Below are 22,287 nucleotides of genomic sequence, written 5' to 3'. Positions count from 1 at the left end.
TTCACACTAACTGTATATTTCGTACGTGATTGTTCCACGCATGATTGGACAATCACTTCTCCAATCATACTCACATATTGCACAGTCTTACCCCTTAAATTGTTACACGTGATGCAGTCTTTGTCCTAAGCTGTTTACTCAACAATTTCTTCCTGAATGTTGCAGATGTCTCCTTACTTAGTGACCTTAATACCGCTAGACTCTGGGGCCGACACACTGGTCGGTCTCTGGCTTCTCCGGGACCGTCAGTTTGTGTTGTAAATCCTTCTGGCTGACGGAAAATAAACCCTCTGAACACCAACAATTCCCCAGAGATCCGGTACCTGGTATTAGCCTCACCAGTGTGAGGATAATAATAACACTTAGGACCATCGGGACAAAGGGACGTATCTCACAGCCCTTGAGATGGTCACCTCCAGCTTGGAGTAGTTCTGCCCGGATGCTGGAAGCTGGCCAATCATGGCCCTCGTGAATGATGTGACGTCATCACCGCTCGAGGAATCAGAACTACCTAGATCTTCCCGCCATTCCATACTCTTCTCTGATTGGCTCCGGCGTCTGTTGCCAGCATCACGACAGAGGTCTACACTGTCAATCAACTGATGTACAGGTTCCTGAGCCTATTGGGCTCTATCATATCAACACTTGAAACTGTGTAGGGAGTCAGCCTCCACTACATCACTGCCTAATGCATTCCATTTGTCAACTACTCTGACACTAAAAAAAAATTCTAAGGTCTCTATGGCTCATTTGGGCACTCAATTTCCACCTGTGTCCCCTAGTGCGTGTGCCCCTTATGTTAAAGTCTGTCTTTATCTACCCTATCAATTCCTCTGAGAATCTTGTATATGGTGATCATGTCCCCACTAACTCTTCTGTGTCCCAGTGACGTGAGGTATAATTCCCGTAGTCTCTCCTCGTAGCTCATACCCCTCAGTTCTGGTACTAGTCTGGTGGCAAACCTTTGAACCTTTTCCGGTTTAGTCTTATGCTTGACTAGATATGGACTCCATGCTGGAGCCGCATACTCCAGGATTGGTCTGACATATGTGGTATATAATGTTCTGAAAGATTCCTTACACAAGTTTCTAAAGACCGTTCTTATGTTAGCTTATGTTAGCTATGTTATGGCTTATTCTAAGCCATACACTAACAATGTGTTAGTGTATGAGTGAATGGATCACTTAAGTCTCGAGTAACAAACAATCTAACCAGACATCTAGAAGGTTGTGAACAGGAGAAACAAAGGGAACGGGAAAGACTGCTACTAATACTATGCCGGGGTGTGAGACGATAAATTCTTTCGCTGTAATTCAGATAAGTGGAGTGAGCAGGTAGGCATCAGGACATTTACATTACAAACATGACAAGAACATCTTCACAATTTAGGACTTACAAGCTAGGTATATAACCACAATATACGAGTTATATAACAATAATAGAATAGGAAAATAGAGGCGTGCTCTAAGGAGGCGGGTAGGGAGGATTGAGGCGTGCTCTATGGAGGCGGATAGGGAGGATGGAGGCGTGCTCTAAGGAGGCTGGTAGGGAGGATAGAGGCGTGCTCTAAGGAGGCGGGTAGGGAGGATAGAGGCGTGCTCTATGGAGGCGGATAGGGAGGATAGAGGCGTGCTCTATGGAGACGGGTAGGGAGGATAGATGAGTACTCTAAGGAGGCGGGTAGGTAGGATAGATGAGTACTCTATGGAGGCGGGTAGGGAGGATAGATGTGTGCTCTAAGGAGGCTGGTAGGGAGGATAGATGTGTGCTCTAAGGAGGCTGGTAGGGAGGATAGATGTGTGCTCTAAGGAGGCTGGTAGGGAGGAAAGAAGTGAGCTCTAAGGAGGCTGGTAGGGAGGATAGAGGCGTGCTCTAAGGAGGCTGGTAGGGAGGAAAGAAGTGAGCTCTAAGGAGGCGGATAGGGAGGATAGAGGCGTGCTCTAAGGAGGCGGATAGGGAGGATAGAGGCGTGCTCTAAGGAGGCGGATAGGGAGGATAGAGGCGTGCTCTAAGGAGGCGGGTAGGAAGGATAGAGGCGTGCTCTATAGAGGCGGGTAGGGAGGATAGAGGCGTGCTCTAAGGAGGCGGGTAGGGAGGATAGATGTGAGTGAAGCAATATTTGCTTGGTTATGCTCCCTAAACGTTAGATCGTCAGACATCATTATTCCCAAATGGTGAAGGGTTGCGATGGTGGTGAAGGGTAGAGATGGTGATGCAGAGTAAGGAAGGCGGTGAAGGGTAAGAAATTTGGCGATGGGGAGGGATAGGGGAGAAGGGTAGAGATGGTGTTGAAGAGTAGGGATGGTGGTGAAGGGTAGGGATGGTGGTGAAGAGTAAGGAAGGTGAAGGGGAGGGCTGGTGGGGAAGGGTATTGAAGGTGGTGAAGAGTCAGGAAGGGAAGAGAAGGCATGGTGGTGAAGGGTAGGCATGGTGGTGAAGGGAAGAGGTGGGGCATGATGAAGGGTAAGAAAGGAGGTGAAGGATAGGAAATTTAATGAAGGGTAGGGAAGGGGGGTGAGGGGTAAAGAGAGTGATGAAGAGTAAGGGAGGTGGTGAAGGGGTAAGGATGTATGGGAAATGTAGGGAAGATGGTGATGATAAAGGCAACGGTGAAGGAGAGGAACGGGAGCGATGATGACAGTGCTTGGGTAGTGAAGAGTGTTACAGTGATGAAGATGATGTGTAGTGAAGATGGTTACAGTGATGAAGGTGATGTGTAGTGAAGATGGTTACAGTGATGAAGGTGATGTGTAGTGAAGAGTGTTACAGTGATGAAGATAGTGTGTAGTGAAGAGTGTTACAGTGATGAAGATAGTGTGTAGAGAAGAGTGTTAGAGTGAGTTTCTTTCACCCTGATACCCATGTTACCTAGTAGTAAGTAGGTACCTGGGAGTTAGACAGCTGCTACGGGCTGCTTCCTGGGAGTATGCAACAAAATAGAGGCCTGGTCAAGGACCGGGCCGCAGGGACGCTAAGCCCCGATATCATCTCAAGATAATATAAGATGGTTATAGTGATGATGATGATGGTGCCTCCGTCACCTGAGCGGCGCCAGGCACCTCTCAGGACAGTGGTTCAGGATTTCAAGTGTTACGAATGAATTCCAAATGTTGTAACATAGATGGAACATAGATGACTGATCTAACTATCGTTCTTTTAGCTTAACATCAAACTAATGTGGAATAACTTAATTCAATAATCTTAAATACAACTATTGCTCATCTTGGAAAAAAATAAATTGACTGAAATTGGTCCCCCCCCCCAAAAAAAAAAGTTACTAATTCAACTAATCTCTCCTTCTCCTGCATGTGTGAAGACGTTGCCAGTGATAACGTCAGCAATATGAACATTAATACAACAAAAAGAAGGGAAATGTCAACGATGTTTAACAATATCCCGAGATAATTTACGCTATATTTTATTTCATGTGACTTTTCGCCAACAGATACAAGTTAATTAGACGGTAAGAATGATAAACATTTGCTTTGCTCTCTCATACTGCCTCCACGATTCCCGAAACGTGTACTCTCACCGCTACTCATGTGAGGAACACACAGCTTAATTCTTTCACTGCCATTTAAAGCTAAACAATAGAGATAACCTTTTTTATTGTTCCTACTTTCCCTGCCTTTGTCTCCCTCCCCCACCCCCCTCCCCCCCTCCCCCTCCCCCTCCCATCTCCTCCAAACTCTGGTGAGGACTGCCAAGGGCAAGTTCAGGAGTCCCTAGTCCGTGTAGGCTGCCGCGCCTCCACTCATTATTCCTCATACAAACATGCTCGGGGTCCAGGGGATAAGTAGCTCGGACACTGCATTATCGGTTGGCACTTAATTGATATATAGATATAGAAGCTTTATTTGTAAGTGATTCTTGCAAATTATTTTAGTTGTGGTTGAAATGTATACATCCTTAACAACTTTTATTTTGTAATTAAAGCGGTGAGACTTTAATTAGCTAAACATATAGCATTAGACCGCTAATGTGGACATTGTCTGTGATGTTGAGGAGAGGATTCCTGTAGAATATAAGAATTCAATGTGTTCACACAGAAAACCAGGTTGGACTTGGAATGAAATGGGTACTAGGAGGTATGTATATAACTAGACCACACTCTCCATCGTTAATGTTAGGTAAGCACTCAGGTAAACACTGCTTGAGGTTAATGTGACACTATCACTGGATAATATATATTAACCTTCGCGAAGTGTTAATATGCCTCAGTGACAGGTTCATCTATACTATAAGAGAGAATATATGTTTGTCTGTCTGTCAGTTGGTTGGAGGCCAAACATTCGGGCCTCCAAGTGAGTCAGCACTTGGAGGCCACTTGGACCTCTGAACACTGAGGACTCTCAAATTGTGAGAAGGAAAGGTGTGAGGTACGGGATACCTTGCAATGACTTCGTGGCTCAACGTCCCCTGCGGCTCGGTCCTCGACCAGGTCACCTCGTTGCTGGACTAGTCAACCAGGCTGTTGGACGCGGCTGCTCACATCCTGACGTATGAATCACAGCCAGGGTAATGAGGTATCACCCTAGGTGTCCCTTCTTCAGGGATGAACATTGGCTGGTCGGGGTTGTCAGAATTCAAAAGGGAACAGCTTCCCCAGGGTGACATTCAGACCAATACCACGATTTTTGGCACTGGATGCCGGCTAACCCTATAAAAATATTGACAAAAAAGATTCAAGTCAATTGTTTTTACTTGCAGTAATATTCAATGCTAGTCATTGATGATGTGAAAATTAACAGAATATTTCTCATATTCATATTTACGCCACTACCCTATAAACACGTAAGTTAAATGCAACCATCACACTTCCCACAGCTCCACATACCAACGGAAAAGAAACACTTTCACACAAATACGAAGCAAATGGGTTACTTTTTTTACTTTTAACACAACTTACAATTTTATCTTATAGTAGCATTCACTGATTTATCCACTGATTTGAGAAAATAAAAGTAAATTTTCCGATATTCAAACTTCAGCTGTACTATCATAATTAGTAGTACTAGTATTGTCGTATCTTTCTATCACACGCACCAATGATCGTAGGAGGCTTCATGCGCTTGAGGCTGTGTTCATTCGGGAACTGACACCAGTAATCAACATCCAGATGAATTAGCCAGTAATCAGCATCCACCAGATGTACTAGCATGTCCAGACACGATTAGAGAAAGAAAGGTGGCATATAATCTTAATAGCAAGTGCAAAAGACTCTGACACTAACACCCCTTTCACACTGGATAAGATCATTCAGAATAAGAAAAACTCCTAAGATTAAACTCCCTGTAGACGACAAAATAACCTATAAAATTATTAGAAACCTGGAAAATCCCTAAACTGCACTATAACATATAAGTCTATAGAAAAGGGGTTGGTACAGTGGAATGTATTTCCACTCTGTTAGCCCTCGGTTGAGCACCATTCTTTCCCCCGTCCCATCCCATATCCTTATCCTGACCCCTTCCAAGTGCTATATAGTCGTAATGGCTTGGCGCTTTCCCTCTGATAGTTCCCTTCCCCTTCTGTTAGGCCACCTGAAAGACAGACCAGGAATACTGATATTCCTCGACCTCGAGAAAGCCTTTGAAAAAAGCCTTCTCTCCAAACCTATCTGGCTATTGCCCCAGCTATTCTTTGCTGCCTCGTTGACAAAGAGGTTTTTTTTTATTATTATTATTTTCTACCACAGACGTGGCCACACATTTACAATGCTAACCAGCATATATACATTTTCTTCTGTCCTCCATGGACAGGGTTAGAGAAATGTTAAACATAGAGTTCAAGGGTTTATTGAACACTCGACCACAGAAGGTGATTCGGTGCTTTTAAAATGCTAAGCTAACCTACATACGTAAATACATAGATACACAGATTTACGTATGCCCTACATAAAGTGTTTGATGTGTCTTTTACATAGTGTCATTAATGTACATTCACAAAGGTGAAATGTAATTCTGATCAGCTTCCATATATACTTTATACTCATACATATACATACATATATACACACATGCATTCACATACATCTGTCTCATTTACTCTGACAGGGTGAGATAGCTGATAAAGAAACTAGTGTGCAATTAAGCACTTAATCACTGAAGGTGATGAAGGTGCTTTTACAAGCTCAGGTTATATAGTTACATCATATATATACATTGAATAAATGATATATTACATGGTCAATCTTGGATACAAGTCCAATATATCATCAAGTGTTCCAGTACTCATATAGTAATTACAGAGTTCAGCATACCTTAGCCCAGGAGGGCGAAAGTCAATCAGTATGGGACATTCTACAATATAATGTTCAAGAGAGTGCATGTTTTCTCTTTCACAAAGTTGACACATTGTGTACTCGACATTTGGGTTTTGAGAAAGCTGCCAGAAACGTCTATATCCCAGGCGTATTCTGGCCACTATAACATCACATTGCCGGGTTCTTGTTCTATTAGTCCCATATGTGAATGCTTCCTCACGATATCTATCATAATATTTAATGCTACAACTTTCAGGTCTTTGTGAATTTGTTAGGTCGGTGAGATTTTCATTAGATATTTGTTTAAGTATTCTCTTTGTCACTGCTAATGACAAAGAGGTCAAAGTCAACCTGCTCTCCTGGACCAAAAACTGTCTCATAAACAGAGAAGCAAGAGTGAAACTTCGAGGCACAGAGTCTGAACACAAAAGACATGAAATGGTACACTGCAAGGAGGCATTCTCCCCTCTCCCCGTACTCTTCAACTGTTGAATGAAAAGAATAATGAGGCTGAAACTCTCAAAACACTGCAGGCTGCTAAACTACGCGGACGACTTTGTCATCATCATAAAAGGAAGGGAAGCGGCGCGCCTTGCACCCAAATGCCTAGACTTCATCAGTGAAGAGGCAAAGCAGATTAATATCAAACTCAACCCCACCAAGACAAAAGACTACCCATAAAAATAGTGAAGCTCAACATCCAACTCAAAGTACGGGGTCAACCAATTGAATGGGTTGACACTTATCAGTATCTAAGAATAATCCTGGACACACAAATACATTTTAATGTTGAGGTCACTTATTTGAGAGAGAGAAATGCGGTCTAGACGGTAATCCTCAGGTTACTAAACTCCCTCTCTGGAGGAGCCAGCCTGGAAGTCCTTCACACATATTATATAGAGGCAGTTAGCTCAGTGTTCGACTATGCAGCACCTGCACTCACAAGCCTATCACAACAACAGTGGAAAAAGTTTGAAGTAGCAAAACAATGCTATGAGAGCTGTCATGGGAGCCCCTATGTGGACCAGGCTTGAAACGCGGTCCAGCCGTTCCTGGAGGTCTGATGGCCAGAAGGTCTAGCCGTTGCTGGAGGCCTAATGGCCAGAAGGTCCAGCCGTTGCTGGAAGCCTGATGGCAAGAAGGTCCAGCCGTCGCTGGAGTCCTGATGTCCAGAAGGTCCAGCCGTTGCTGGAGGCCTGATGGCCAGAAGGTCCAGCCGTTGCTGGAGGCCTGATGGCCAGAAGGTCCAGCCGTTGCTGGAGGCCTGATGGCCAGAAGGTCCAGCCGTCGCTGGAAGCCTGATGGCCAGAAGGTCCAGCCGTCGCTGGAAGTCTGATGGCCAGAAGGTCCAGCCGTCGCAGGAAGCCTGATGGCCAGAAGGTCCAGCCGTTGCTGGAAGTCTGATGGCCAGAAGGTCCAGCCGTTGCTGGAAGCCTGATGGCCAGAAGGTCCAGCCGTCGCTGGAAGCCTGATGGCCAGAAGGTCCAGCCGTTGCTGGAAGCATGATGGTTAGAAGGTCCAGCCGTTGCTGGAAGCCTAATTGCCAGAAGGTCCAGCCGTTGCTGGAAACTTGATTGCCAGAAGGTCCAGCCGTCGCTGGAAGCCTGATGGCCAGAAGGTCCAGCCGTTGCTGGAAGCCTGATGGCCAGAAGGTCCAGCCGTTGCTGGAAGCCTGATGGTTAGAAGGTCCAGCCGTTGCTGCAAGCCTAATTGCCAGAAGGTCCAGCCGTCGCTGGAAGCCTGATGGCCAGAAGGTCCAGCCGTCGCTGGAAGCCTGATGGCCAGAAGGTCCAGCCGTCGCTGGAAGCCTGATGGCCAGAAGGTCCAGCCGTCGCTGGAAGCCTGATGGCCAGAAGGTCCAGCCGTCGCTGGAAGCCTGATGGCCAGAAGGTCCAGCCGTCGCTGGAAGTCTGATGGCCAGAAGGTCCAGCCGTCGCAGGAAGCCTGATGGCCAGAAGGTCCAGCCGTTGCTGGAAGTCTGATGGCCAGAAGGTCCAGCCGTTGCTGGAAGCCTGATGGCCAGAAGGTCCAGCCGTCGCTGGAAGCCTGATGGCCAGAAGGTCCAGCCGTCGCTGGAAGCCTGATGGCCAGAAGGTCCAGCCGTCGCTGGAAGCCTGATGGCCAGAAGGTCCAGCCGTCGCTGGAAGCCTGATGGCCAGAAGGTCCAGCCGTCGCTGGAAGCCTGATGGCCAGAAGGTCCAGCCGTCGCTGGAAGCCTGATGGCCAGAAGGTCCAGCCGTCGCTGGAAGCCTGATGGCCAGAAGGTCCAGCCGTCGCTGGAAGCCTGATGGCCAGAAGGTCCAGCCGTCGCTGGAAGCCTGATGGCCAGAAGGTCCAGCCGTCGCTGGAAGCCTGATGGCCAGAAGGTCCAGCCGTCGCTGGAAGCCTGATGGCCAGAAGGTCCAGCCGTCGCTGGAAGCCTGATGGCCAGAAGGTCCAGCTCAGATAGCGGACAATTCTCCACCATTCCTGACACGATCCAACCCATTCCAGTGAAGAGATGTCGTTAATTTAATAAAACAATAAACCATTTCCCTAGTCACTGTTTCTTCCAGGTATCCTCACTCTCGCCTTCCAGGTCTCTCTCACTTTCACTCCCTTTCACTCCAGTCCTCTCGATTGGAGTCCTTCTCTCACTCCAGGTCCTCGGGTGTGGAGTCCTTCTCTCACTCCAGTCCTCTCGATTGGAGTCCTTCTCTCACTCCAGGTCCTCGGGTGTGGAGTCCTTCTCTCACTCCAGGTCCTCGGGTGTGGAGTCCTTCTCTCACTCCAGGTCCTCGGGTGTGGAGTCCTTCTCTCACTCCAGGTCCTCGGGTGTGGAGTCCTTCTCTCACTCCAGGTCCTCGGGAGTGGAGTCCTTCCCTCACTCCAGGTCTTCGGGTCTGGAGCATCTCGCACAGCGTGCAGCCAACCCGTCCCTTCAACTAATGCACCTGTGGTCTCCGACGTACACAATATTGGGTGCTATGAAAATGTGCGACTCAAATAGCCACGTTTTCTATGCGTAGGTTGGTTAGGTTAGGGTAGATGTGTGGCTTAAGTTGGTGCATTTTAGTTCCCCTTATTTTGTATGTTAGGGCAAATGTCTGTTCCCCATTGGGCTCCTGACAGCTGGGTGCACAGCGCTTCGGATTCGTAGTCCTGAGGTTCCGGGTTCGATCCCCAGTGGAGGCGGAGACAAATGGGAAAAATCTTTTTTCACCCTCATGCCCCTGTTACCTAGCAGTAAATAGGTACCTGGGAGTTAGAGAGATGCATTAGTGGGCCAGCCAGAGGCTTAGGGACCCGCGCAGGAATACCCCTGCAAAAAAAAAAAAAAAAAAAAGTTAGCTGCTACGGGCTGCTTCCTGGGGGTGGAGGCCTGGTCGAGGACCGGGCCGCGGGAACACTAACCCACGAAATCATCTCAAGATAACCCATCTCCACCTGCACACACTCCCTCTCTCCCGCTACACATAGCTCCCTACACATTTCTTACGAGGCCGGCGCGGATGAGTGGACAGCGCTCGAGGGTCGTAGTCTTAGAGGCCCTGGTTCGATTCCCGGCCAAGGCAGAAACAAATGGGCAGAAGTTCTTTCAATTAATGAACCTGTTCACCTATCAGTAACTAGGTACCTGGGATCTAGACAGCTGCTACGGGCTGCTTCCTGGAGATATACTCACCTAGTTGTGCTTGCGGGGGTTGAGCTCTGATGCTTTGGTCTTGCCTCTCGACTGTCAATCAACTGGTGAATAGATTCCGGAGCCTACTGGGCTCTATCATATCTACATTTGAAACTGTGTATGGGGTCAGCCTCCACCACATCATTGCCTAATGCATTCCACCTGTTAACTACTCTGACACTGAATAAGTTTTTTCTAACGTCCCTGTGGCTCATTTGGGTACTCAAGTTTCCCTCTGTGTTGCCCTGTTTGCGTACCACACATGTTAAGCCGTTTATCTTTATCTACCCCTGTCAATTCCTCTGAGAAATTTGTAGGTGGTGATCATTTCTCTTCTAACTCTTCTGTCTTCCGGTGTAGTGAGGTTCAGTTCCAGTAATCCTTTTTCAAAGCCCATTCTCTCAGCTTGGGGACAAGCCTGGTGGCATACCTCTGAACCTTTTCTAACTTCGTTTTATGTTTGACTAGATGTGAACTCCAAGCTGGAGCCGCATATTCCAGTATTGGTCTGACATATCAAGTATTCAAGGTTCTGAATGATTCCTTACACAAGTTGCTGAAGACATTTCTTATGTGCGCTTGCCTTGCATACGCCACTGATGTTATCCTTTTGATGTGGGCTTCAGGGGACAGGTCTGGTGTGATACCAACCCCCAGATCTGTATCTCGTCCTGACTACTGAAGGATTTCTTCTCCCAGATGGTACCTCGTCTTTGGCCTCCTGCTCCCTACACTTATCGTCATCATTTTGCACTTGCTCGAGTTATACTCTAGTAGCTATTTGTTGGACCATTTCTTCAGTCTCTCCAGTTCATCCTTTAGCCGCTTGCTGTCCTCCTCTGTGTTAATCATTTTCATAATTTTAGCGTCATCAGTTCTCTGGTAGGTCTCCCGTTTCCAGTGACTTGTTATACACCATAGATAGTAGCACACACATTGCTTCAGCCCCCTATTTTAACAACTATGGAGAGATTCCATCAGTTTCAACAGCCTTAGTCACTTCTAGAGCAAGCAGATACCTCCTAACCTCATCACAGGTAATTTCAATATCTTCCAAGTTTGCTTGGTTTCTCGCCACTTATTTTAGTTCAGGGACTTCTCCTTGCTCTATTGTGAAGACCTCCTGGAATCTTGTTGAGTTCTTCATGCACACACCTCTTTGTCATTCTCTGTGTACACATCTCCCTTTTTCAGTTTCACCACCTGCTCTTTCACGGTTGTTTTCCTCCTGATGTGGCTGTATAGCAATTTTTTGGGGTCTTGGCTTTATTTGCTGTCATTTTCAAAGTGCCTCTCTGCTTCTCTCCTCACTGATGTACCCATTTATGGCGCACTGTCATCTCTTTATAGTCTCTGGTGCCCTGTTATTTCTATAGTTTCTCCATGCCCTTGTGATTAGCTGCCTTGCTTGCCGTACATGCCTGATTGAACTACGGAACCCGTCTCATCCCAAATCCTTATCCTGACCCCTTCCCAGTGCTATATAGTTGTAATGGCTTGGCGCTTTCCCCTGATAGTTCCCTTCCCTTCTCTGGGCCGGGATAAACCTGTTTTCTGCCTCCTGACACTTCTAGGTGATGTAGTCCATCATGCCTTGTACAGACTTTTCACTGAATTCTGTCTCCCATGGTTCTCCTGTTTGAAATGTTCTTATCTCATCATAGTTTTCCCTTTGGTATTCCAGCCTTTTACTTTGCGGTCCATTCCTTGGATGGGTTAATCCTGCTTCGACCAGATACTCAAATGTTAGGACACTGTGGTCACACATGCCTATGAGGGAGGAGGTTCTGATTTGACTTCCCTTATGTCTGACTCGTTCAGAGTGAACACCAAATCAAGACTGGCTGGTTCATCATTCCTTCTCATTCTAGTGGGCCCCTTGACATGTTGGCATAGAAAGTATCTTGTTGCTGTGAAGGAATGGTTCACCAGCTCACTTACAATGGTGCTCTTCTGCCTGTGGAAGCCAGTACACTTGCTAAGTGCACTTGTTAAGTGCGCGGACTTAAGTTAGGTAACCAGTACCCGAAACATCTTGAGTTTGAGCTCTGTTACGACCCTGGGTTCCTTAGTTGGAAACCAGAGGTCAAATTGAGCTCTAAATTATTACTTTACATTAATTGATAGGACTGCTGATGCGTTTTTGTTCCTGTCTTCCTTGCCAGATGTAAGACGAATCTTGTTTCTCACAGAGCATTAAGACTCTGGGCTTGTTGATTATTAAATATTCAACTAGTTATCAGCTATGTTTAGAAATTATTTAAGTAATTAGTAAAGTATGTCTGAGTAAACTTGGAACGATGGCTGCTGTTCGATTAGCTGAGTATCCAGCCGGCAGCAATTAGAGTAAGGGAGCGGAGAGGCTGCTTCCTTCTTTCTCTGGACTACTGTGCTTGGGTCAACACCTCTCCTGTGTGGCTCTGTCTCCTCCTCTTCCTACTCCTCTCTTCCTTTACCCCATGCTGAGGTATTTCTCATATAAGTTAACTAGTATTAAGGTAGCGTGCTACTAGCTAGGTGTGTGTGTGATTTATAAGTATTGTGTAGTATAAGGCAGTGTTTTGGGCATCCCTAAGTGTTTGTGTTGTGACTAGAGTACCACGTGAGGCTTAGCTACCCCAGGCTGCTTCAAGCCTTTCATGTGCCTCTCTTCAAGTAGACTTTACCCTAGTGTTGTCCAAGTGTAAGCCTTGTATCCTGCCTAAGTGGACCAAGGTAGTTAACGTTAGATAGTGTGGTAAAGTGTTGTTATTATAGTAATGTATATGGGGGGTTGTTTGAGGGCTTAATAAATATGTTAGTTTTTGAGGTGTATCCATTAATCATGTTAAAGTGGTGTAGACGATTGTATACTAGACAACAGATCTGTTTCTAAAACCTTGAAGCATTAACAGGAACGTATGTTCCTTGGGGGGGTCAGGCCTATCTATTCCACTTTTTTTTATACACCTTAATTTTAGCTATTGGCCCTTCTCATTAATACTCCATACTCCCCATTACAAGTAACTAATTCATAACAGGCTCATGTGTGAGCCCCAGTCATCAGCATTTAAGAAATGTTACCCTCGCTAGGGTAGCACGAGCATGGGCCTCCCGCCAGCTCCAGCATTGTCGTTATGGCAACAGCCGCCATCTTAAGGAAACATCTGGGGAGTCAGCCAACTTTAGGTTGCCCCAGGGCCATGCTACACCGTCTCTGATAGGTTGAGAGGGGTAGGCTGTTGTGTGCCTTCCTCTCATTGGCTCTTTCGAGGAGGATGCAGGAATCGCCGGTGTTCCTCCTTCAAGGCATCATTCTGCTCCAATCACCACCATAGCCTGACGTCTCTCTCTTCCCTATTTGGCCAAATTGGGCAAGACGACGTCGTGGTGACTGTCCCCTAAGCTCCTCCACTGCCGCCTCCACCAAGACCGCCAGCTGCACAGACAGAATCCAGCTGGAGTCATCGTCTAGGGGTAGATAGATAGGGAACGAGTGAGAGAAATCTTGGATCATGGGTAATTTGCATACGAGCAGTAACAGACTCGTGGGTCCCCATACCAGTGATTATAGACGTTCTAACTGATGCTAGTGCTCTGTAGCAGTCGATGGGAACGGAAAAAATCGTGTCAATGTTTTAGGGCAGATTTCCAATGTTTGTGTAGGACGCTATATGTTGTGCGCATCACCGGGTAAGAACGTTCCGCTTCACCGGTGGGTCGAGGGTGCGAACCGGCCGTGTGTGTGTGTGGAAGGGTTCGAAAGACGCGTCAAGTCATCTTGTATGTGCGATACCACGTGAGCTACCAGCTCCGCCTAGCCTCCACCGCCAGGGGCCAGCCACCCGCCAGCAGTGCCTGACGTATGGTAATTGTGTGTGTGAGGCCGGCTGTATAAATGCGTAAGTACTGATGTGTTTATTCTGGTGATTCATTATTCTCTAAAGCGTGAATTCAAAGTCAGGTGTTCTGTCGCATTGTCACTAACAGCACCAACAAAGGTGATAGTGAAGTGTGGGCGAGCGAAAGTATCACCCTTGTTGACATCTTGTCAGTCCAGTGGGACTTGGTTTGGTGTACACAGACGTACAAGTGTGTGTGTGTGTGTGTGTTTGGTACACACAGGAACACATTTACATTAGAATATTTATTCTTCCATTCTGGTAGGTAGAATTGTGATATTATTCCATGTGTAATCTTGCAGGTGTGGAATTGCAGTACTGAGCGCTCAGGTTAGTGTCAGTGTGTAATGTCAGAGATTCCTGGCAATGGATTATTGTGGAGTGATACCAGATTGATTATTTTCTTGTTGTGTTCCCAGGGCCGTGACAAGTGTGATTTATATATATGTATATATTGTGGCTGCAGTGTTAACGTAATTTTGGTAGAATTGTGGTGAGTGACGAGGCTGTCGGGAGTGACAGCCGTCACTCTGTCAAATAATGTAATTCTTGTTGGGAGTGTTTATCGGCCTGTGGGAGTGATAAATCACTCACCCATGTGATTTGAGGAGTGCAAGATCTTCTTAATGTTCCCATTTACGTGTGAAAGCTGTAGGCTAAATATGTCAGCAGTAATTATATATATATATATATATATATATATATATATATATATATATATATATATATATATATATATATATATATATATATATATATATATATATATATATATATATATATATATATATATATATAAGGCACAACTCTCCTAAACACGAGAGTGAAGTGTACAACTTTAGAACACTTTCCCACCAGGAGACTCGAACCCTAGCCAGCACAGAAGCCTTCCAGCAACTGGCATAACAGGTACGCCTTAACCCGCTCCACCACCAGCTCAGACCCTTAAAAGAGATGGTAATTTCGGAGTATTTAAATACACCAAAGATCACCACCTCCCAAGAGCACTAGAGCAAGTGAGGGGTCATTTAGACGTTAATTTCATCAAGTCCCTGTTAATATGGGAAGACACAGTGTCTATGCTTAAGGCACAACTCTCCTAAACACGAGAGTGAAGTGTACAACTTTAGAACACTTTCCCACCAGGAGACTCGAACCCTAGCCAGCACAGAAGCCTTCCAGCAACTGGCATAACAGGTACGCCTTAACCCGCTCCACCACCAGCTCAGACCCTTAAAAGAGATGGTAATTTCGGAGTATTTAAATACACCAAAGATCACCACCTCCCAAGAGCACTAGAGCAAGTGAGGGGTCATTTAGACGTTAATTTCATCAAGTCCCTGTTAATATGGGAAGACACAGTGTCTATGCTTAAGGCACAACTCTCCTAAACACGAGAGTGAAGTGTACAACTTTAGAACACTTTCCCACCAGGAGACTCAAACCCTAGCCAGCACAGAAGCCTTCCAGCAACTGGCATAACAGGTACGCCTTAACCCGCTCCACCACCAGCTCAGACCCTTAAAAGAGATGGTAATTTCGGAGTATTTAAATACACCAAAGATCACCACCTCCCAAGAGCACTAGAGCAAGTGAGGGGTCATTTAGACGTTAATTTCATCAAGTCCCTGTTAATATGGGAAGACACAGTGTCTATGCTTAAGGCACAACTCTCCTAAACACGAGAGTGAAGTGTACAACTTTAGAAAACTTTCCCACCAGGAGACTCGAACCCTAGCCAGCACAGAAGCCTTCCAGCAACTGGCATAACAGGTACGCCTTAACCCGCTCCACCACCAGCTCAGACCCTTAAAAGAGATGGTAATTTCGGAGTATTTAAATACACCAAAGATCACCACCTCCCAAGAGCACTAGAGCAAGTGAGGGGTCATTTAGACGTTAATTTCATCAAGTCCCTGTTAATATGGGAAGACACAGTGTCTATGCTTAAGGCACAACTCTCCTAAACACGAGAGTGAAGTGTACAACTTTAGAACACTTTCCCACCAGGAGATTCGAACCCTAGCCAGCACAGAAGCCTTACAGCAACTGGCATAACTGGTAAGCCTTTAACCCACTGCACCACAGCTCAGACCCTTAAAAGAGATGGTAATTTCGGAGTATTTCACCTCCAAAGATCACCACCTCCCAAGGGCAACTAGAGCATAGTGAGGGGCTACTCACTTTCTTTCATCAAATTCCTGTTAATATGGGAGAACTCTGTGTCTATGCATGTGTCTAGGGTTCGAATCTCCTGTTGGGAAAGTGTTCTAAGGTTGTATAATCTCTTTTGCGGTACCTGGTTACCTGGTTGATACCTGGTTGATGGGGTTCTGGGAGTTCTTCTACTCCCCAAGCCCGGCCCGAGGCCAGGCTCGACTTGTGAGAGTTTGGTCCACCAGGCTGTTGCTTGGAGCGGCCCGCAGGCCCACATACCCACCACAGCCCGGTTGGTCCGGCACTCCTTGGAGGAATAAATCTAGTTTCCTCTTGAAAATGTCCACCGTTGTTCCGGCAATATTTGTAAGGTTGAAAGTGAGAAGCCCCTCACTATGCTCTAGTTGCCCTTGGGAGGTGGTGATCTTTGGAGGTGAAATACTCCGAAATTACCAACTCTTTTAAGGGTCTGAGCTGTGGTGCAGTGGGTTAAAGGCTTACCAGTTATGCCAGTTGCTGTAAGGCTTCTGTGCTGGCTAGGGTTCGAATCTCCTGGTGGAAAAGTGTTCTAGGCAAGTTGTGCATTAAGCATAAACACAGAGTTCTCCCATATTAACAGGAATTTGATGAAAGAAAGTGAGTAGCCCCTCACTATGCTCTAGTTGCCCTTGGGAGGTGGTGATCTTTGGAGGTGAAATACTCCGAAATTACCAACTCTTTTAAGGGTCTGAGCTGTGGTGAAGTGGGTTAAAGGCTTGCCAGTTGCTGTAAGGCTTCTCTGCTGGCTAGGGTTCGAATCTCCTGGTGGGAAAGTGTTCTAAGGTTGTATAATCTCCTTGCGGTGTTTAGGCAAGTTGTGTATATATATATATATATATATATATATATATATATATATATATATATATATATATATATATATATATATATATATATATATATATATATATATATATATATATATATATATATATATATATATATATATATATATATATATATATATATATATATATATGGGTGTCTGGCTGATGATTGGCCGAAGTGGGTTTCCAGGCTTATGTGTCATGACATTTCCATATGCGTATCCAGGCTTATAATCCCCAATAATCTTTGGCAGGTGGAGTCCGGATTGCCGGAGATTATTGGGGAATATAAGCCTGGATACGCGTATGGAAATGTCAAGACACATAAGCCTGGAAACTCATTTCGGCCAATTATCAGCAAGATACCCACACCCACGTACAGACTGGCGAAGCGACTCAACGGCTTGCTGACTCCTTATGTCCCTTGCACCTTCAGCCTGAAGTCTCCAAAGGAATTTGTTGACTTACTGCGGGGAACATGGGCCACAGGGATAAGAGCCTCGTTGGACGTAGAAACACTGTTTACCAACGTACCTGTGGATGAAACAATCGGGATGATAGCGGACAGAGTGTATCATGATCCGGCCTGTACTCCTCTTGACATACCAGAAAACATTCTAAGGAAACTACTCCAAGCTTGTACTAAAGAGGCACCCTTCTTGAGCCCGGATGGGCACATGTATAAGCAAGAAGATGGGGTCGCCATGGGTTCTCCCCTAGGTGTCCTGTTTGCGAACTTCTACATGGGTACCATCGAACAAAAGGTCTTAGTCGACATGAACTTGAAACCGGCCATATACTTCAGGTATGTAGACGATATTTTTACACAGGTACCTGAAGTCAGACATCTGCAGGAGCTGAAGGAGGCATTGAGCGGAATTCTGTGTTGCGTTTCACTTACGAGATGGAGAAGGATGGGAAGCTGCCCTTTCTAGATGTAACAGTCATGGAAAGGAGCGAAGGTTTCCACACTGCAGTCTACACTAAGGAAACAAACATAGGAATGTGCCTCAATGCCAACAGTGACTGCCCAGACAGGTACAAGAGGAGTGTCGTTAACGCTTATGTCGACCATGCTCTCAGCCACAGCTCAGGATGGAAGCAAGTCGATGAAGAACTGTAGGGTAAGACAGGTCCTAGTCAACAACGGCTTCTCCAATGGTTTCGTTGAAGACATCATAAGAAGGAAGGTGAAACGCCATGCAACCTCTGAAGAGACAACTAACACAACACATGTACCCCCTATTAGACTATTTTACAGGAACTTCTTTTCAACAGCCCATAAAATGGAGGAAAGGGTCCTGAAAGATATTGTTAATAGAAACGTTATCCCTACAGACAAAAATCAGAAGATACAATTGACGATCTACTATAAAACCAAGAAAACGGCCAACCTACTCATGAGAAACTCTCCAGAGACAAAGAAAACGCTTTAAAAGATACCAATGTCGTCTATGCCTTCAAATGCCCAATTGGGGACTGTAAGCCTCAAAGAACTCAGTATATAGGCAAGACAACAACATCTCTTTCCAGGCGATTAACGATGCATAAGCAACAGGGCTCCATTAAGGAACATATAATCTCTTCCCACAACCAGACCATCACCAGAGAAGTCAAAGGGAAGAAGAAGAAAAAACACGGAAATCATCGATAGATACAGCGATAGCAGGCGGCCTGATATCTGCGAGGCACTACACATTAAGAAGTCGACACCAGCAATCAACAGCCAATTAATGCACAACTATATTCTACCCACTTCAAGACTCCACACCAATATAGAAGCATCAAGAAATATGGGCCAATAGGCCCTTTGCAGCTACTTCCATTCTTCCCTTTAACTTACAAAATATTATACCCATTGTTTCGTGTTCTGTCTTGTGTTGAAAGTTTGTTTTCACCTCATCCAAAACTGTTGTAACATATCACCTCACTCAAATGCAGGTATAAAATCGAAGCTGTTTAAACTCTGTTTAGTTATAGTTGTGTGTGTGTAAACTAAAGTCTTTGAAAATGTAATAAGTTTTACGAAACGCATTCAAGTGTCGCGTCAGTCTAGAAATAAAAATGAATATTGGAGAACTGATTTTCAGTTACCATCAACAGTGAAAAGAAATATAAGAAACATTGAGAAAATTCATGTTAGAATTATTAATCTTACTTTTTCGGTCATATTTAATAATATATATATATATATATATATATATATATATATATATATATATATATATATATATATATATATATATATTATTAGTATATTTTGGTAGCAGTCTTTCCTGTAGACATATATTATTAAATATGACCGAAAAAGTAAGATTAATAATTCTAACGCGAATTTTCTCAATCTTTCGTACATTACGCTTCACTGTTGGAGGTAAATCAAAAATCACTTCTCCAAAATTCATTTTTATTTCTAGTCTGACGCGACACGGGCGCGTTTCGTAAAACTTATTACATTTTCAAAGACTTCACAAATACACAACTGATTAGAACGTATCTCTGATTTTATATCTACATTTGAGTGAGGTGGTAAGGGTGATGTGGCATTAACACAAGACAGAACAGGAGGGGATATTAATAGGGTATTAAAAGTATCAACACAAGACAGAACAGAAACAATGGGTATTGAATAGAAGTGTTTGTAGAAAGCCTATTGGTCCATATTTCTTGATGCTTGTATATTGGAGCGGAGTCTTGAGGTGGGTAGAATATAGTTGTGCAATAATTGGCTGTTGATTGCTGGTGTTGACTTCTTGATGTGTAGTGCCTCGCAAACGTCAAGCCGCCTGCTATCGCTGTATCTATCGATGATTTCTGTGTTGTTTACTAGGATTTCTCTGGCGATGGTTTGGTTATGGGAAGAGATTATATGTTCCTTAATGGAGCCCTGTTGCTTATGCATCGTTAAACGCCTAGAAAGAGATGTTGTTGTCTTGCCTATATACTGGGTTTTTTGGAGCTTACAGTCCCCAAGTGGGCATTTGAAGGCATAGACGACATTAGTCTCTTTTAAAGCGTTCTGTTTTGTGTCTGGAGAGTTTCTCATGAGTAGGCTGGCCGCTGACTATAAAACCAGAAAAACGGCCAGCCTACTCATGACAAACTCTCCAGACACAAAACAGAACGCTTTAAAAGAGACTAATGTCGTCTATGCCTTCAAATGCCCACTTGGGGACTGTAAGCTCCAAAAAACCCAGTATATAGGCAAGACAACAACATCTCTTTCTAGGCGTTTAACGATGCATAAGCAACAGGGCTCCATTAAGGAACATATAATCTCTTCCCATAACCAAACCATCGCCAGAGAAATCCTAGTATACAACACAGAAATCATCGATAGATACAGCGATAGCAGGCGGCTTGACGTTTGCGAGGCACTACACATCAAGAAGTCAACACCAGCAATCAACAGCCAATTATTGCACAACTATATTCTACCCACCTCAAGACTCCGCTCCAATATACAAGCATCAAGAAATATGGACCAATAGGCTTTCTACAAACACTTCTATTCAATACCCATTGTTTCTGTTCTGTCTTGTGTTGATACTTTTAATACCCTATTAATATCCCCTCCTGTTCTGTCTTGTGTTAATGCCACATCACCCTTACCACCTCACTCAAATGTAGATATAAAATCAGAGATACGTTCTAATCAGTTGTGTATTTGTGAAGTCTTTGAAAATGTAATAAGTTTTACGAAACGCGCCCGTGTCGCGTCAGACTAGAAATAAAAATGAATTTTGGAGAAGTGATTTTTTATTTACCTCCAACAGTGAAGCGTAATGTACGAAAGATTGAGAAAATTCGTGTTAGAATTATTAATCTTACTTTTTCGGTCATATTTAATAATATATATATATTAGTATATTTTGGTAGCAGTCTTTCCTGTAGACATATATTATTAAATATGACCGAAAAAGTAAGATTAATAATTCTAACACGAATTTTCTCAATCTTTCGTACATTTCTTTTCACTGTTGGAGGTAAATCAAAAATCAATTCTCCAAAATTCATTTTTATTTCTAGTCTGACGCGACACGAGCGCGTTTCGTAAAACTTATTACACTTTCAAAGACTTTAGTTTACAAATACACAATTGAATAGAACTTACGCATCTCCGATTTTATATCTACATTTGAGTGAGGTGGATGGGGTGAGGTGGCATTAATAGGGTATTAATTTCATCAACACAAGACAGAACAAGAGGTGGCATTAATAGGGTATTAATTTCATCAACACAAGACAGAACACGAAACAATGGGTATTGAATAGAAGTGTTTGTAGAAAGCCTATTGGTCCATATTTCTTGATGCTTCTATATTGGAGCGGAGTCTTGAGGTGGGTAGAATATAGTTGTGCATTAATTGGCTGTTGATTGCTGGTGTTGACTTCTTCATGTGTAGTGCCTCGCAAACGTCAAGCCGCCTGCTATCGCTGTATCTATCGATGATTTCTGTGTTGTTTACTAGGATTTCTCTGGCGATGGTTTGGTTGTGGGAAGAGATTATATGTTCCTTAATGGATCCCTGTTGCTTATGCATCGTTAAACGCCTAGAAAGAGATGTTGTTGTCTTGCCTATATACTGGGTTTTTTGGAGCTTACAGTCCCCAAGAGGGCATTTGAAGGCATAGACAACGTTAGTCTCTTTTAAAGCGTTCTGTTTTGTGTCTGGAGAGTTTCTCATGAGTAGGCTGGCCGTTCTTCTGGTTTTATAGTAAATCGTCAGTTGTATCCTCTGATTTTTGTCTGTAGGGATAACGTTTCTATTAACAATATCTTTCAGGACCCTTTCCTCCGTTTTATGAGCTGTGGAAAAGAAGTTCCTGTAAATAAAATAGTTCCTGTAACCTCTGAAGAGACAACTAACACAACACCTATACCCCCTATTAGACTATTTTACAAGAACTTCTTTTCAGATAAAAAAGATAAAAAATAATAGAGTATTGTCTGTCGTAATTAACGGTCAGTGGGCCGGGTAATTGACGTATGTCAGGAAGTCAAAATAATTAACTTCATTCCGTGTTGATCGACTCACACGAAGGCTACATTGTTCCATTAAAGTAACGTCGTTATTAACCTGTCCGGAAGTACCGGCACTTGACTGACTCATGGGAAGAGAAACGACATTTTAGAATAACGTAAACGTGGTGATTAGCGTCCTAATCACCTGAATTGGTCAGAGTATGGAAGGCTCAGACGGAATTCATACCTTAATGTGAATTGCTGAGCCAGTGTGAACGGTTGCGTATTTGCTTAATTATTGATTTTGAGGATAGTAATTAATTATTCTAAGGGTAATCATGAGTGATTACCGTTCTCTTAGCACGTTGGACATTGTAAAATCAGAGTTTACCATCGTTGAGTGATTAGTAACCAATAACGAAAATTAATGTAAATTAACGTAACTAGTAAAGAGATTAATCAGCTGTCTGGAAGTACAAGGATTAATG

The 22,287-nt window shown here is 44.2% G+C and overlaps 1 protein-coding gene across 1 annotated transcript in view; it reads right to left on the bottom strand.

Annotated features, from left to right (window-relative positions):
* Positions 1-5,161, bottom strand: part of LOC138354815 (serine-aspartate repeat-containing protein I-like) — a 52,951-nt gene extending 47,790 nt beyond the window's left edge. The window contains exon 1 of the mRNA XM_069309314.1: positions 5,047-5,161. Coding sequence (XP_069165415.1) covers positions 5,047-5,161 — 115 coding nt within the window. The remainder of the gene's footprint in view (positions 1-5,046) is intronic.
* Between the last annotated feature and the right edge of the window lie 17,126 nt (positions 5,162-22,287).

The sequence above is a fragment of the Procambarus clarkii genome, chromosome 64 (genome assembly GCF_040958095.1).
Source record: "Procambarus clarkii isolate CNS0578487 chromosome 64, FALCON_Pclarkii_2.0, whole genome shotgun sequence".
NCBI classification, from domain to species: domain Eukaryota; kingdom Metazoa; phylum Arthropoda; class Malacostraca; order Decapoda; family Cambaridae; genus Procambarus; species Procambarus clarkii.
Note: the sequence above shows the minus strand (reverse complement) of the source record. Positions and strands in the feature narration are given on the sequence as shown.